General features: G+C 55.2%; 7 protein-coding genes across 7 annotated transcripts; 3 read left to right on the plus strand and 4 right to left on the minus strand.

Moving 5' to 3' along the window:
* Window position 1: 1 nt before the first annotated feature.
* F5Z01DRAFT_488766 (uncharacterized protein) lies at window positions 2-735 on the plus strand. The gene has a single exon (XM_046260149.1). The coding sequence runs from the start codon at window positions 158-160 to the stop codon at window positions 533-535; it is 378 nt and encodes a 125-aa protein (XP_046120728.1). The 5' UTR covers window positions 2-157; the 3' UTR covers window positions 536-735.
* On the plus strand, window positions 736-2,821 carry F5Z01DRAFT_488914 (condensation domain-containing protein). Its single transcript, XM_046260150.1, has 2 exons — window positions 736-2,766; window positions 2,820-2,821. The coding sequence occupies exon 1, from the start codon at window positions 936-938 to the stop codon at window positions 2,655-2,657; it is 1,722 nt and encodes a 573-aa protein (XP_046120729.1). The 5' UTR covers window positions 736-935; the 3' UTR covers window positions 2,658-2,766; window positions 2,820-2,821.
* F5Z01DRAFT_697587 (uncharacterized protein) lies at window positions 2,795-4,132 on the minus strand (the record flags this gene model as incomplete). The annotated part of the gene is made up of 2 exons (XM_046266326.1): window positions 2,795-3,888; window positions 3,944-4,132. 2 exons carry the CDS (start codon window positions 4,130-4,132, stop codon window positions 2,932-2,934), a joined length of 1,146 nt encoding a protein of 381 aa, XP_046120730.1. The 3' UTR covers window positions 2,795-2,931.
* A 342-nt stretch (window positions 4,133-4,474) lies between these two features.
* On the minus strand, window positions 4,475-6,340 carry F5Z01DRAFT_649115 (uncharacterized protein). The gene has a single exon (XM_046263074.1). It carries the CDS (start codon window positions 6,041-6,043, stop codon window positions 4,739-4,741), a length of 1,305 nt encoding a protein of 434 aa, XP_046120731.1. The 5' UTR covers window positions 6,044-6,340; the 3' UTR covers window positions 4,475-4,738.
* A 573-nt stretch (window positions 6,341-6,913) lies between these two features.
* On the minus strand, window positions 6,914-9,223 carry F5Z01DRAFT_618048 (uncharacterized protein; the record flags this gene model as incomplete). The annotated part of the gene is made up of 3 exons (XM_046261009.1): window positions 6,914-8,846; window positions 8,905-9,063; window positions 9,114-9,223. 3 exons carry the CDS (start codon window positions 9,221-9,223, stop codon window positions 6,914-6,916), a joined length of 2,202 nt encoding a protein of 733 aa, XP_046120732.1.
* A 323-nt stretch (window positions 9,224-9,546) lies between these two features.
* Window positions 9,547-10,975, plus strand: F5Z01DRAFT_488989 (uncharacterized protein). The gene is made up of 2 exons (XM_046260151.1): window positions 9,547-9,806; window positions 9,870-10,975. Exons 1-2 carry the CDS (start codon window positions 9,661-9,663, stop codon window positions 10,927-10,929), a joined length of 1,206 nt encoding a protein of 401 aa, XP_046120733.1. The 5' UTR covers window positions 9,547-9,660; the 3' UTR covers window positions 10,930-10,975.
* Window positions 10,976-11,021: 46 nt separating this feature from the next.
* Window positions 11,022-16,193, minus strand: F5Z01DRAFT_719983 (uncharacterized protein; the record flags this gene model as incomplete). The annotated part of the gene is made up of 6 exons (XM_046266567.1): window positions 16,057-16,193; window positions 15,900-15,966; window positions 15,728-15,840; window positions 13,637-15,675; window positions 13,417-13,558; window positions 11,022-13,260 (listed from the first exon to the last, which is right to left on the minus strand). The coding sequence occupies exons 1-6, from the start codon at window positions 16,098-16,100 to the stop codon at window positions 11,022-11,024; spliced, it is 4,644 nt and encodes a 1,547-aa protein (XP_046120734.1). The 5' UTR covers window positions 16,101-16,193.
* Between the last annotated feature and the right edge of the window lie 31 nt (window positions 16,194-16,224).

A 16,224-nucleotide genomic window follows, 5' to 3' on the forward strand; every position in this document is an offset into this window, starting at 1 on the left:
GCCGTCGGCTTCTGTGTGGACAAGTCGCGATGGGCTATTCTCGCCATGCTGGCCATATTGTATGCTGGTGGTGCTGTTGTACCTCTCGATGTTCAGCTTCCGACTGAACGACTGAGGGTCATCGTGGGGAACTGCTCCCCTGCCGTGGTCCTCTGCGATGAGGCACATGTACAGAAGTTTGAGACCCTGGGGCCTGGACGATAATACCATGGTTGTAAGTGAGTCAATACTCCAACAGATGGAACCGACACACAAAGATCAGTCTCAGGACACTCCCTCCACATCGATCCGTCCCGAGAACATGGCCTGGATTATGTACACTTCTGGGAGCATAGGAATTCCCAAGGGTGTAGTACTGGAGCACAGAAACCTGCGTTCCAACCACGTGGGGAAAGGCAATATGTGCAACATGGATCCAACAACCCGCGCATTCCGATTCAGTGCCTACACATTCAACGTCCCCATTAGTGATATCTTCATCACCTTGGCCTGTGGGAGTACCGTATGTGTGCGCGGAAAGCGAGCGGATGAATGACCTGGTCGGGACCACACAGCGGCTCAATCTAGCAGAGATCGAATCCAGCATCCTGAAGCTTGTGCCCGGTGCCAGAACCGTGGTGGTGGAATACTTCAGGCCCAATGACGACAAACGTGTACTTGTTGCCGCTATCGAGTTCTTCAGCTGCGATGAAGGCGATTTGTCAAGCATGTATGCATGGATAAGGACATGGCTTGCTGAGAAGCTCCCACCGTATATGGTGCCAAGAGTGTATATGCAGATGGACAAGATACCCAAGACAGCCTTGGGCAAGACCGGCCGCCGAGCAGTTCGCGGGTTCATGGCTGAGGAAGGCTTCCAAATTATGGGGAATGACTATGCCGAAACATCAGAACCCGGAAGGGTGCATGGCGAGAGGTAATCTCTTGTCCGTAGAATGTGGGCGGGCGTGTTGGGCATGGAAGAAGCCAGGATCGACCGACAAGACAACCTTTTCGACTTGGGCGCTGATTCCATCAGTGCTATGAAGCTCGTCGCCGCTGCGAGGTCGGAGGACCTTCACATTCGGGTTCTTGACGTCTTCCAAAACCCAGTATTGTGGAAATTGGCGGCGGCCACCAGCCTTGCCAATGGATCAGCACCTCAACGGGCGTCACAGCAAGTCTACCGCCCTTTTCAGCTACTCGGCAGCGTTCCAGATATTGGCGTATTTCTTGAAGAGGTCGTGTGTCCAGTCACAAGAACGCCCAAGGACTCGATAGTGGACGCCTTCCTAGCGACTGATGCCGTTGCGTTCAATGTCGTTGGCGCACTGACGTCTTCACAGACCGAAGTCAATACGCTCTTTCTCGATACAGATGCTGTCCTGGATCTGGATCGATTGCGGCAGAGCTATATAATGCTGGCAAAGCATGTGGAGGCGTTTCGAACCGTATTTGTGCTTGATCCCAATGATGGGAAGCTCCTCCAGGTCATCCTGGATTCCTATCAACACAATGTCCAGAGAGTCAAGGTGAGAGATACCATCGAGTCTGCCACCCAACGCCTCGCAGAGGAAGAGTTTTGCCGCCCTTTCCAGCTTGGACGCCCCATGATTGACATGGCCATCCTCCATCACGAGCAGAGCAGCAAGACACGCGTACTGTTCCGAATGTCGCACGCCCTGTACGATGGACCATCCCTCCCGATCATATGGGACACGCTTCATGCGTTGTACGATAGGCAGGGCGCCTTTGAGACACAGCTGACCCCATTCTCCGCCTATCTTCACGATCTGCTACCGCACACGACCGACAAGAGCTACACCTACTGGCGAGGCTTGCTCAAGGGAGCCGAAATGCCCGCGCTCAGCACAGTCACCAAGTCCAACACCCAAGGACCCGTGCCGATGGCCTTTACAGGGAACAAAACCGTCGCAGTGTCGAGATTGAAGGATACGGGCATTACCATCTCGGCCGTCATCAACTGCGCCTGGGCGCATGTGCTGGCCCAGTACACGGGGAGTGACGACGCGGTGTTTGGTGACACGATTTCCGGCCGAAACCTGGTGGACCCTGTGATATCGAGTACCCTCGTCGGCTGCTGTGCCACCCACGTCCCAGTGCGGGTCAGATTCGACAGGTCCGGCAAGCAGACCCTTCTCGAGCTGTTGCACCAGGTGAGAGATCAGCAGCGATCTCGAATCGCGCACGAAGGGCTCGGCTTTCGTGCAATCATTCGCGAGGCTATGCCCAAGCCCATGCTAGCTCTCGACAACTGGCAACCGGCCGACAAACATGGGAAGCATAGTCCGCAGGAAGAGGTTGTAAAGAAGGGCAAATTCTTGGAACAGACAGTCGATACCGGTCTTACTACGCTCGAAGAGATCTGGTTCTCCGTTTTTACTCCCAAGGGCGGAAAGGCAGAGTCGGCGCTGGCCGAAAGTGGTCCAACACGGGAGATGCGGCAGATGCCGTTCTACGACCTGGGGGGAGACTTGCTCGACGCTGCGTATTTCGTTGCACTGATTGGATGCCGCAGAAAGACCTCGAAGCGGTCTTTGAATGGGCAACACGCGACAGATTCGGACGCAGAGGTGACGATCGATCATGTGATTATTTATCCCAGTCTGGGAGAGTTTGTTGGCTTCTTGCACACAAGGCAGATCTCGCTGGGCTGAAGCGGAGTCACACAATAGGCCTCTGGACATCAATCAATAAACGCAATGGCTAAAGGGACAAGGTACAGCTTTGCGGTGGGTGATAATCGAATAGTTACAAGGCAGCCACGTACGCGTAGCCACGTGATCGTGGAGAAAGCCAACTGTCTAACTGTGCATAAGGTAACTTCCAAGTTCCAACGACGCGGCCTGCTATCGCTGTCCAAGTATGATATGACAATCGATGAAGCTGTATATATTGCCCGAGAAGACTCACAAAGTATTGATGTCTCGTCTATCTTTCTGCGGCCCAAGCCGGTGTTACCCATCCTTGCTCCTTGCGCACCCTCATTCGTGCGTCAAACACGTCCCTTTCGTTGTTTCTCTTGGCGTTCATCACAGTTCTGGTCCACTCCCTCATCACCATGGCTGGCCGTTTGAGCACTTTTTGCAGCTGTTCGTCATTTGTTGCTACCTTTTCAAAGGCGCGCTGCAGCAGATGACGCCCCGCACGAATGTACGTCTCCGTAAAAGTGACAAACACGTCCCAGCCGAACTGGGTGTCCGGCAGCGGATTCGGGTAATAGGGGTCGTTGGCGCAGATACCGAGGGCCAGTGTCCGGATGTCCTGCGCCAGGGTGTCGTCCCAGACACGGACACGGTTGCACTTGTCGAAATCGACCAGCCACATCTGGGTTCTGGTTGGTAATCCATGCTGGACGGCTGGAGGAGCTTCTGCGACAATCGTCCGGTTGCCGAGGTCGTTTCGCTTGTCGTAGGCGCTGAGTGGCAGCGTGTGGGATCGAGCGGCCGTCGGTGGAGGCGTGTACCGGCCAGCAATGACGAATTCAACGTCGGTCATGTCATGTTGCGCCTCCCAGTGACCAACGGCCAGCCCGAGGGCAATCTGTCTCGCAACCGCATGGCAGTCGACGCCCATGTCTTGCAGATCGTCAAGGTACGCCTGGAAGTTGCGCAGTGAAGCCTTTTGCTCATTGTTTAGCCGCTTTCGTCCTTTGGCTTCGTAGTACGCCCATCTTTCCGGCAGGTACGGGCGTATCATACAGTCCCTGTTGTCAGGGTCGTTGAGCGCCGCCTGTTGTTCCTCGGGCGATGCCCAAAATCGACGGATGAGGGATTCCTGTAGGGATCGAGGCACTGGGGGGATGCGCTCAAACAGAAACACTCCATTGGGCACGTTGTCACCATTCGTAGATGGGAACCCCTTGACGTTGGCAATCCACCACGGATCCTTGGCGGACGGTTTTTGTATGCCGTGACTCGAAATATCATGGCACGCGGGGGACCGGCTCGGGAAACTCCTGTGCGAGGCTGGGCGCACTTGTTGTCACGGCGAAGCTGGTGGCCAAGCCGTGCTCGAACTCAACAGCCAGGGTGTCGTTGCCTTTGAAGCTCTTCTTGACGGCGGTATCAGGTTGCTCGTCCGCAGTTAAGACGACACCAAAGGTGCCGCGACCAATCTCCCTATAGTGCATGATGTTATTGTGGTTGCGGCCCGTTTGGGGATGAAGATGGTTGCTTCCTTGCATCCGAGGGGATACCAGCAGCTTATATGTACATATAGTCGCTAAACTCAATACCCATACCCCGTATTCACTCGCCATATGACTCCTCACTTAAAGCTTGACTCAGACTGCCCAGTGGATCCGAAGAGAGTTTGTGTGACCGTGTGCTGAAGTCAAGCAGCAAGTTTGGCTGTCTCATTTTATATTTAGAGTTACGCGGGCACCCCGAAGACAATAAGGTTGCCGTAGCCCGGCCAGTGACTCAAAGTTCACTGTTGCTCGAAAATAAGTCTTTCTGATCTCAACGGATAAACTGAACATGCTGGTGATTGTGGCGGGAGGATGTATACAGCCCAGGACGAACAGCACACCACATCTAGCCGAAGAAGGTCCCACAGAAGGAACACGAGGAACAATAGCATGCTTTCTCAAGATTCACCTAGACACTAAACTAACCGAAAAGCTAAGGCACGACAAAGTGATTGCCAGTTTGCACGGTTTTGCTGGCTCATACCCAAGTCCTACGCCCCTTCATGTCCCGTACTTGGAGCATCAAGCTCCCGTCTCTGCTGCCTTTCAGGGCAACTCCCATTTGCTTTCCTTGAGTTTCTTCCTGAACTCCTTCCCGGTCGTGTTGCGCTCGACCGCCTCAGCCTCCACCCATCCGTTGATGAACAGACTTGGACGCTTGAGCAGGCGCTCCCTCGAGTTGGCCGTGATTTTCGCACCAAGTTCTTCTGCGGACTCGATGATATCCAGCAGAATTGTTTTGCTTGCCCGAATATAGGTCCGGGCAAATTCAAGCCACAAGTTCCACTCATTCTCGTTCCTCGCTATTGCTCGTGGGTAGTAAGGACCGTCTGTGGCTCGGGTATTGCAGACCAGCTTTTGGATGTTTCTGCCATAATTTTTTCCCACGGTAGTGTTGATTCTCGAGACCTTGTTAAAGTCGATCATCCAAACCTGAAAAGCGCGGTTCCGGAAGCTAGTCTGATGGTCGTTGTCATTCGCTCCAACGTTTCGCATGCGTTGAAAAGATTTCTCCGCGACGTCCTTTTCATCGGCTTTCAACGAGATGGAAGAAGGAGAAGGTCTTGCCTGGACGCGGGGTCGGCTCCCGATCACGTACTCAACATCGAGCATGTCGAACCCAGCAGCCCAATGGCCGGCTGCGAGATCCAAGGCCATGTCCCGGGCAATGAGGAAGGGGTCCATGTTCAACTCTTCCAGTTGGTCGAGATACAGTGGAAAGTTCTGCAGGGTCATGCACTCCCGCTCCCGCTTTTCGGGTTCTATCTCCTCCGATGTGGAGCCAAGATAGACCCGGCAGAGACAGGCTTTGTTCTTCTCATCAGCAAGAGCCTCAGCTTGTTTCTCGGGCTTGAAGTAGAGCTGGATGAGACTTTCGCGGATCACCTGCTGTAGAGGCATGATCCTTTCCAGGCACATGACTGACCCTGACTTCTGGCCCCCATTCTCAACTGGAAACCTGTGGCCATTCTCCTCAAACCACCGTGTGGTACTCTCGTGATCTTCCATTCCATGTGTGCCGAGGTATTCAGGCACTCTCGGCATGAGGATATTGGGGAACTCCCCACTCTGCAGGATTATACCCCATGCCTTGTTGTTTACCTTGGCGCTGATCCTCATACCGTTTATGAACTCAGGAAACATGGTTTGGGGGGATGTGAGTGCCTTCTTTAGACACCATTCTGTGCCAGGAATCTCATACACTGTGCCGAACGAACCACGTCCGATTTCTGGGAGCTGCAGGGTTTCGAGGTCTGCCTTTCGAAGTTTTCGAAGTGCCTCCATACGCTCAGCGAAGGAGGAAGTGGTCGAAATCGCCGAGCGCACTGACACTCCTCGACGGGAGTTCATGGCGGCGTCTGTCTGCAGCGACGTTGGTGGTGAACAGCTTCAGAAGATGTGTGTAAAGAAGCTTGAAAATCAACCATTTCCCAAGCACCATTAATAACCCAACAAACCAGCGGTCAGTCATCGTGTAGTGAGTCACAATATCCGTAAGTTGCGTAGAGCCAATATCAGGCAGACGCCCGCTAAAGCCATGTGGCTTGCTGACTGGGAATTCTATAACAAAGACAAAATAAACGTTAAGCTCAGCTGAGTTAATCTCGTTAGCGGGAGCACTATTAGACTTAAAATTTTTATGAAAGGTGTGACTGCAATAAAGACTGGAAGGTTCTCCCTTTTGGGCTAACAGACTTGGGTGACAAGCACGACCTAGACAAACTGACTTGCAATCTTGTGTTTTGTGGCTGAGGTAGGTCTGGTATCAATTGAATGTCCGAAACTGGAGAAATTGAATAGTGTGTCTTTGACTCTACTAGGACCAAAGGATGCGATGATTTTCAAGGGCCTTTCTAAGTTAGGGGACCAAGGTCTAGTCCCTGAGGATGCGCTAGCCTTCAGGACAAGTATCCTTTTCTGTAAATCATTTTGCAGCCCCAGCGACTTTTACAGGTTACCGAAGGCCTTCAAGTTTCTGTGTGGTTCAGTAAAGCGGGAGCTGATCGATGCCACTGTCGCCCTGGACTCTGGAGTCTGGTGCTGTTTGCTGCTGTTTTGTTTGATCAAGGGTTATTTGTATCGTCGGACAAAGCTTGTAAATAAAAAGAATCCAGCAATGTTTGAAATAAAACTAAGTTGTGCGTCTAGGTAACGACCATTGGGACAGTTACAACGTACTCGAAGATAATATATCAAGTGTCAACGACTCAATATTTCCAATTACTCGCTATATCGTCGCCCCTCTCCCTTTCGCTCAAGCCCGGACGGCCCATCCATCTCTTCATTCCCCAACTGCTTCCTCCTTTCCTCCGACAGGCTCTCCCCCAGCCGGTTCATCAATCTATCCAGGATCCACTCACTCTCCTCCTGCGAGCCCATAAGCGGGCTCCGATGTCCGACCCACGACCACTTATCATGCTCCCCATCATGCTCACCCCCCTCCGGCGGACTAGCCGAGCCTCCACGGTCTGCCTTTTTCCTGGGCTTGATCCCTCGAAACCTGTGCCGAGTGTCCTTGGGCGATGGCTTCCGATGGGTGGCCGCGTCACGCTCGTCTTCCCCGATCAGTCGTAGATACCACGCCCACTCCTCAAAGCTGTACTTCCTAGACTGGCCCTCACGTATGTGCAGCGCCACGACCTGTATCTCCGAGATGAGGAGGAATTGGAAATCCAGACCGGTGGGCAGTTCATCGCTCAGGGGGTCGCGCATTCGAGAGAGAGAGCGGCGGACGTGGTTGGTAAAGGTGGACGTCTCGCGTGCTTGAGAGCCCGCAGACTCGGGATCGAGCGAGGTCTGTCGGCCACGTTCCTCGCCATCCGATGGTCCATGCTCGTCGACCATCTGAGGCGGTTCCTCAAGTGAGGAGGTGCTAACGACATTTATGCGGAACGGAGGCATCGGTTTTCGCGGCGATTCAAGATGGCTTTTGAAAATCAAACCGTGGGTCATAACACTAGCCGCGTGCATGAGCTCCTTCATGATGGGCGTTTCGCCCGGCAGGATCGTCACGTTACCGAGTGAGATGGTCGCATCGCGGACGACCTTGACAACGGTGTCGCCAGCCGTCGAGATCAGGACTGTGGTCGTGGGCAAGGCGAGGAGGGACCAGAACACGAAAAAGGATCTGCCGCCGGGCGAGATGGGAGCCTGATTCCCGTAGCCAATCGTCGTCAGACTGGTGAAGCAGAAGTAAAAGCCAGTGAAGTACGTCCAGCCCTGGTATGGCTTTTCGAATTTCCGGAAGATGACGGCGCCGACCATCCACAACAGGAGCCATGTGCCCAGCGAGATGACCAGCGCTATCCATCGTCGACGTGTCGCTGCTTTGTCTTGGATGGTGCGCATCAGCTCGAATTCTGCCTTGCGTCGTTCGTACTCGTTGGACGGTGTGTGACTGTCCCCTGGCGAAGGCAGACCATCATAGTCATCGTCATCACCCGGCGTCGCGCGATCCTCCGATATGGGCTCCAACAAGGTGTCGGTGCCGCTGCGCTCCATGCGCTTCAGGGCTAGGCGCCGCCTCCTCTCCTCTATCCTAGCATCGAGCCTTTTGCGACCGCGTTCGAGCATAAGACTTCGTATCGACGCAATCACCAGACCGAGGCTGATGATGCCAATGAACGCGTATGGAATAAGGAGCGCCTCGGCCACAGTGGTGGTAGGATAGTAGTCGCCCAAGCCGATTGTGAAGAGCGTCACGTCCGCCCAGTATACCGTGTCGAGGTAGTTCCAGTCCTCGAGATGAGAGAAGAGAAGGGCACCGAGAAGGAGGTAGACGAGGAACATGACCGTCTGTAGCATCAGTGTCCGCTGGCTCATTGTGAGCATAAAATCCTTGGGATACTTGTCCTTCCACGCGCCAAGAAAGGTCACGACCATGAGCGACGAGGTCACAAAGTAGAGAATCGCCGCCCAGATGCCGTACCAGAACGCCTGGGACCAGATGTACTGGTCCTTGGGCGCGGGACCCTTCCCAAGAGACGCGCTGGCGGCTCCCAGCAGGCCTATCAGCATAAAAGACGACGTAAACCACCCAACAATCGTGATGGGCTGGGCAATGCTGAAACGCACTCTTTTGGCCATGTTGAGAAGCAGAAACGCATTGGCAACCACAGCGATGGCGAGCTGAAGAGCGTTGACGACGGTGAGCCTGTTTGCGGTTACATCGTTTGAAACTCAACTCGACTTAACGAAGACAGTTGGCATACCAATTTGGGTCGTCAACAAACTCCGCCTCCGTCACCAGTGCATCAGGAGGAAGGTATTGCACCCACGGGCGACACAGAGCACAGATACTGAACGCGGAGGCGACAGGCCCGAGCGTGCCTGCGATCATAGGGAATGCCGACGAGGCAAACCACCAGCGACTACTTTTGTCAAACTAGAGGTTGGTGGGTACGAGGAGATGTCAGTATACCTTGGCTGGAGGTGAGCTTCATCGTTTGCGACCTGACGGTTCTGAGGCAGCTGACTCTCCGCCTTTTCCGCATGATGAGCGATGTTGTCGCCTAGATTCCCGTCGTTCATTATCCTCGATGTTGTCTAAAGGGATGCTCGGCCCTTGGGTCAACGGTAATGGCAGCAGCATGCATCGCAGTCGACCGACCAGTTCGCGCTGTGGCAATTCGCTTTCGAGGTCCTGGCGATGGGCATGTATATCGCGTGACAAAAAACACGGTCGAATCTCACGACCGAAGAAACGGCGGCCTCTGAGATTTGATGACGTCGAGGCTTAAAGCTGCTCACCTGAGCGTGTCTGAGGTTGGAAAGTGTGGGGCGCCCCCACATCCCGCTGCATGTTCAAATACTAGAAAGGGGCTCGCGTGACCTGGCGCGCTAGTCCCGAAAAGGGCCCTATTTCCAACGTCGCGTCTCCAGCGTTGAAGGCGTGGTGAGGTTACTGACTGGAGGTACCCCAGCACACCGAATATTCGTGTTCACTCACCCGCCTGCATGTGATATACATGTACCAGATCATGCGAATATGGAGTTGCTCAAAGAGCAGCTTTGTATGTCTCCGTCAAGTTCCCAGGACCGCAAGATGCTTCTCAACCCGCCACCATGAGCGCGTCGAGGTACGATGCGGCTCTTCAGGCCATGTCGCGATAGAGTGAGTGTCTCCCCCTGGCATGTTCGATTAGTCGCATTTTCACTCACATGCCCACGCCAACAGCCTCTTCAACGTGGCCAACAACTCGCCAAACGCACCGCTCATCATCCATCTTCCCCCCTTCCCCACACAGCAACCCACCAATCCTCAAGATCTACCAAGCGTCATCCGAGACTGGCCCGTCGCAAGCATCAACTACCGCTGGCACCAGACCACACCACAGCTCGCACCCGCGGACAACCCCCACCTGCCCATACAATGGCCGTGTCCAGTACACGACGTCGGCTTCGCCTACGCCTGGCTCACCAGCAACCTGCGACTGCCGGACCACACCCGCCGTGACATCTACGTCTACGGGTCGTACGTCGGTGGCAGCCTCGCCGCATCTCTGGCCTTGACGCAGACCACACCGCACGCAAGGATCGGTGTCAGAGGCATGGCTTGCTTCAACGGCATCTACAATTGGACAATGTTCCTCCCTGACCATCCTGTCCACAAGAAAAAGACCAGAAAGTCAACGTCAATGACTGAGGCACTCACGCCGCCACCGCTTGTCGGAGGCGCACAGATGGAAGAGCTACTCCACTCTGTGCCAGATCTCTTTCACAAACCCGCAGATCTTTTCGACGCTTTTGCCAGCCCCAGCCTCTTGTTTCACAACCCCGGACTACATATTCCCTCTTCGTTCGACCAAGGGAACCCGTCCATGGTGGATAAAATGATGAAGCTCTCCCTGAATAAAGATGAGAACTCCGTTTCGCCAGAGGAAATGGTGATGAAGCCTGCTCGCAAGTCTCATCTTGTCTTCCCACCACGCGATTCTACCATCAAGATCCCCCAGACCCTCCTCATACACACCGCCCCCATTGTCACGGACGTCAAGAAGAAAAGTCGGAAAAAGCATACGTTTGAGGCGCAGGCAGAAGAACTTGCAGATCTCATGCGCCGTAGCATTGAAAAGGTCGAGTTTAAGGAACGACAAAAATGGGACGATACGGATAGCTGGGAAGAGGCAGCAAGGCAGCGTGTCCGGTTGCAGAACATTGGCGAAGAGGCAGACAGCATCGCACTGCCCGTCAATGGGGAAGAAGCGCTCATAGCGTGGTTAGAGGATATAGTGTAGAAATACTCTCGCTCATGGGAATTTTACAGACGCTGTATAACATGACCTGCGCTTGGTACAATGATCCAACACACCCGTTCGTACAACACAACTTATCGCGCCCCACCCAGCAGAACCCTGCGGTTCGACTTGATAAGATTGTTGAGCTTCTTCTCCAACTTGTCTGTCTCCTTGCGTGCGGAGCTGAGCGCTGCCTCGGCGTCCTCTACACTCATCAAGGGCATGCCGCTGACACCAGGGCCGCCAGGTCCCCGCGGGCCCCCATCCTCGAGCTGACCAAAGGCCGAGCCAGAGGCGGGAGTAAAGTCTTTGCCGTCCGTGGCGCTGTAGATACCCACGCCGGCAGCCGCATCGGGACCGTAAAAGTAGGGTGCCAGGGAATTCAGGCTTGCCGCGGCAGCGTCTTGGCGGACGGTGGCCCTCTTGGGCATACCATCTGTCCTGACGCCAAAGTCCAACTTGGGCAGCACGTACTGGTTAATGTAGCTCAGAGCATCTTCACGCTGCAGCTTGCCGATGGGGTCCAGCGATTGAGGGTGGGCCTGGGACCGGCTTGTGGCTGGAAAGATGTTTGGTCGGCCATTTGGCACGGCGCGTCCCTTGATGAGGGAGAAAGCACCGTTGCCAGGCTGATGACGCTGGAAAACGAATGATCCCGGGTGGTCAGCTCCAGCGGCAATGGCGTCCTGTAGTGCCAAAAACTCGTCTTCTTCTTCCTCCGACAGTCCGCGAACACAGTCACCATTGGGTGTGATCAGCATGCGGATGCCATCGTAATGAAAATGCTTGCGCACGGGTTTGCCGGACCGCAGAGTCGCCAGGTCTGCTGCTTGAATTTCTCCACACTTGCAAACGCTGTCCTTGCAGGAGGGCGTCGTGAGTTCCCTGCCCGTGTTGACCGCAGGTTCCTTGTTGCTGCGAGGACCATTGGAGGACACGGTGTTGAGCATGTGCAGCTTCTCCGCAACGGAGGCCCACAGGCTGTCCTTGATATCCTGGAAAACAGCGGCGGGGCCGTAGTCTTTCTCCTCTTCCTGCACATCCTCAACAACGGCCTGCTGCTCAACGACAGGCGGAGGACTCTCGACCTTCTTCTCCACACGCGCCTCTTTGCCCCTGGACTGAGTTGCCTTGACTGGTGATGGCGATGGCTTGACGGGTTCTTCCATTGGTTCCTTTGGCGCCTCCTTCTCCGGGGTAGGTGTTGGCTCAGCTGCCTTCGCCTTACTTGGCTTGACTGGCTTTTCCTTCTTTTGCTTCTTCATGCGCCCCATGATCGGCGCTTGGACTTCCGCGACCGGCTTCGGCGCGTCGACCACATGCGCAACGTCTTGCTTGAGCGCTTCCTTTCGCTGTTTACGCTGCTGGCTCTTGGTGCTCGACCGGACAGCGGCGGAGCCAACCCGGTTGCTGGGCGGAGGAGAGCCGGCACGGGAGGCAGATACAGATGCCGACACCATGCTGGCGGTATCGCTCACCATCTCACTCGTTGGCGTCTCCGGGCGAACCTGCGAAAGCGCCCTGGGAACAGCGGACACGGTTGGCGCTGCCGGGGGTGTCTCAGTCTTTGGAGTCGAAAGCAGGCGGAGGGTCTTGGGGCCAGCCTTGGCAGCCTGCGCCGTTGCACTCGCGCTGGGGAGGAATGGGAATGCAGTATCGTCCTTCTGTTCAGGAGTAGGCGCCTCCTTGGCAGCCTTGGAAGCCTTTGCGTCCGCCGTCTTGGTTTCACGCACCTCAGACTTCACATCTGTCTTCTGCTTCTTGTCGGAGGGCTTCGTCTGGGGGAGGCTAGAAGGCTTCTCGGACTTCTCCGCCTCCTTGCTGGCTGGCTTTACCTTCTTCAAAACCGGGGTGCCCTTGGGCGTTGAGACCGCAGAAGCCGTAGCCTGAGCGGGAAGCGACTTTGATGGCGTGGCCTTGGGTGCGTTCAGCGCGGGGAAATCCTCTTCCTGCAAGGCTCCCTTTGACACTTCAGGCTGGGCCTGGGTTTTGATTGCTTTGGACAACCCACTATCGGCAGCGAGGTTCCTTATGTTCTTCTTTGCCTCCACCGGTGCGGCCGTCGCGGGTTTCTGTCTCGCTTGTTCAGGCGTCGACAGTACAGATGCAAGTCCTGGAGGCGGCCCCTTTGGTCGAGGGCTGGCGGCAGCCGAGCTCAACCTCGAGTCGTCAGGCGTCATATCAAAGCCAGGTGGTGCTGTCAACACGGGTGTCCCTCGTCTGCTGCCCTGCATGAGCCGATCAAAGGTATCATCTGACACGAGGGCATCGACTGAGTGTGAGGCTTCGTCCAAGGATGGCAATTCATCGTCTAGCACACAGTTAGCCAGGCTTCCGGTGCATTTATAATGTGCAATGGCAAACGCAAGAAAGAAAAACACTGATCCCCAGAGAGAGGCGGCTTTATGTACACGAAAGAACGCTACGGCAGCTTCCCAATAGGTATATTCTCAGGCGAGGCTGAACATGTGTATGTGTATCGTTAACGTACATCGTCGAGAGCGGGTGGAAGTCCGACGAGAGCTGTGTTGGTGTTGTCTGAAGTCTTCCACTGCTGCCGACCCGGACGCACAAACCACGTGCGTGGAACCCCAAAAATAACAAGTTTTCATATCATATGCGCCGCCTCCTCTCTGGGTATCACACGCGCCCTCCTACCACCTGGTGTATCCTGCATTATACATCATGTTTGGGTTGTTGTACCCACCTTGGCTCTGACCTCCAAATAGCCCAGGCCCGGCACTCGCATTGCTTTGAGACTGATGCTGCTGCATCCTTGCCTGAAGGATACTCGGGTCCGCAAGATCAACTAAGCCACCTCCCCCAGAGGAGGAAGTGTTAGCGTGTCTGTGCTTCTTTCCCTTCTTCTTCTGCTGCTTGGACCCATAGTCTTGGTAGACTCCGGGAGGATTGCCGTAGAGCGATCCCAGCAGACCGGGTGCAGGGGCTGGGGAGGAGGTAGAGGAGGGTGGGTACTGATTTGAAAAAGAAGAAAGTAGAAACTCACGCTTTGCGGCATCGTTAGCCCCTCCACGACTGCGCCCGATCAGACTCTGTAGGAGCTCGTTGGACGAGTCCTTTGGCGCACCGCCAAACCCAGCGCCTCCACCAAATCCTTGTCCAAACATGTTGGGGGGTGTACCTGTCGACTTGAGTCCTGGGGGCGGACCGGGCATGGAAGAAGAGGAGCCGTAGAACTGGTTACCGCCCTGAGCCTGATACGATGCATTTGGCATCATGGAAGACTGTTGAGCCATGATGCGTGGATTAGCCGCCAGTTTGACATTTGTCGACGAGTTCCCACCCTCGTTCGCAAAGCTGAACCTGGATGATTGCCGGTTGTGGCCTTGCCCTTGGAAAGACATGCCAGGGGGCGGTTGATCACCGAATCCAGCTTGGCCCCTCATGGAAAACAGCTGCTGTGGTGTCATGGAGCGACCGGGTTGCGGAGTCCCCAGGGCTGGGCCAAACAGACCATCGCCGTGGTTGCGCTGAATGGGTGGTTGTGCCTGTGTTCGGCGATGGTCATACGCATGGCTTTCGGTGTCAGGCTCTCTCTCCTCGGGTTCGCCGCCAAGCGCCAGGCTACCGCCGGTCTCGGGCTCATCTTCTGAAGCTTCCTGCACCTCCGACTCGTCAATCTGCTCTGAGGACATGGCGGCTTCATCCTCATCCCGCATAGCGCGACGCCTCTCGCCACCACGCACGTCGAAAAGGGGTGGGAAGCTCGGGTCTGGCTCGGGAAAGCTGGGCATGGTCCAGCTCGCCAAAGTCTTGAGAAGTGCTTTGAGGGCCCCCTCGGGATATCGTTGGTAAACATCCTCGCTAGGCGGCTGTTGCGACTCATTGCTCGGGCTCGCCGCGGGTCGCGCAGACGCTTCGGGTTGTGACCCCGATTGTGACGGCGGCCCAGAGTCCTCGGCGACGGCTTCTTCGGGCTTGCTTGTCGCAGCGCTGGCTGGCACTGCTGATGTTATCGCAGGACTGGGAGCAGCACCACTCGTGGCATGACTGCCGCGACGACTGCGCTGGGGATTCCTAGCCCAGCTAGCTGTCGAAGGTAACGCAGAGGAGTCGACGCCTCCGCCATTATCGGAACCCTCCTTACTGGCCGATCGGGCCATGGCCTGCGACGCAGGCGGCGGTGTCGGATGTGAGACCTGCGCTCGGGAGGCCGTACGCGACGATGAGCCGACGCTTCCGCTGGGCAGGGGCCTTTGGGTGGCAATGCTGTTCATCGAAGAAAGGTCTTGACGAGTGTAACTATCCTCCTCGTCGCCTTGCTCGTGTAGAAACATGCAGCCTGGGTTATTGCACTTCTCGTTCTTCAACCAGGCTGAACAGTATTTCGTGGTGCCGTATTGAGCTTTGAGATAGCGATCGCCGTTGAGTGAGCCGTGCACGGCTTGTATACAGCGCGTGGCTTCGTCGGGCCTTTCGAAAGTAACGTAGATGCCAAGAGACTGAGGCTGACCATCGGGGCTTTTTCGATTGCTGATGGAGATTTTTTGAATATTGCCGTACTGGCCGAAGAACTCGGGCTTCCGCAGGGTCTTGAGTAGCTCGTCTTCTCGGACAGTCGGTGCCAGCCCGGTGATGTAGACCAGGTTCTTCTGTACAACGCGAACGCCGACCAGATTTTTGCGGTTCTCCTTTTCCGCTTCGCGTTTTTGCACTTCTTTTTGCCGTTGCTCAGTCGCGCGCTTCTTCTGGTTCTTCTGAATGTTGGCTCTGAACTCGGCGACCCTAATCCTCACCCGTTAGTAAATGCCACCGAAATTCCGCGAAGTACACGCACTCTTCCGTTGTGACGACCTTCCATTCGATTGTCTTTTCGTCGTATGGCCGTCGACATGCTGGACAAAGCCCGTTCATGTTGTTCTTGATATTGTTGAAACAAAACTGGCAGACCTGCAAACGACAATGAGCCAGCTGAACTCTGCACAGAGGGAGTGACAGAGAGATCGCACCTGATATCCACAGGGACATGGCCGGAAACTTCGGTCGGAAAGGTCGAACTCTTCGATACAGAGAGGACTAGCAGAGCAGTCAGTTTCTGCATACGGACGCTGCCCAAAGAAAAGCTGCGAAACGCGCTGCTATTAGCAGCACTAGGGCAAGCCATACCAGGTATCGACCTCCTCGTCGAAGAAGGAGTCTTGTGGCGCCATCGTGCCAGTGTGATGTTGTTATTATCGGTATAAGGAAATGTGGGCGGTGGTGAGAAGCGTAGGAGAGAGTTGATGCACAATCAAGCAGCAACGTTTCAAGATGAAAGTTCAAGGTGCAGCGACG

Source organism: Emericellopsis atlantica (genome assembly GCF_019669845.1).
Source record: "Emericellopsis atlantica unplaced genomic scaffold F5Z01scaffold_6, whole genome shotgun sequence".
NCBI lineage: Eukaryota > Fungi > Ascomycota > Sordariomycetes > Hypocreales > Bionectriaceae > Emericellopsis > Emericellopsis atlantica.

What these genes read in the sequence shown, in the direction of transcription:
- F5Z01DRAFT_488989 (XM_046260151.1), top strand. Translation starts at nt 9,661, where the DNA reads ATGTACCAGATCATGCGAATATGGAGTTGCTCAAAGAGCAGCTTTGTA. An exon ending in TCAGGCCATGTCGCGATAGA is followed by an intron (nt 9,807 to 9,869) that starts GTGAGTGTCTCC and finishes CCACGCCAACAG; the next exon opens with CCTCTTCAACGTGGCCAACA.
- F5Z01DRAFT_649115 (XM_046263074.1), bottom strand. Translation starts at nt 6,043, where the DNA reads ATGAACTCCCGTCGAGGAGTGTCAGTGCGCTCGGCGATTTCGACCACT.
- F5Z01DRAFT_488766 (XM_046260149.1), top strand. Translation starts at nt 158, where the DNA reads ATGAGGCACATGTACAGAAGTTTGAGACCCTGGGGCCTGGACGATAAT.
- F5Z01DRAFT_488914 (XM_046260150.1), top strand. Translation starts at nt 936, where the DNA reads ATGTGGGCGGGCGTGTTGGGCATGGAAGAAGCCAGGATCGACCGACAA.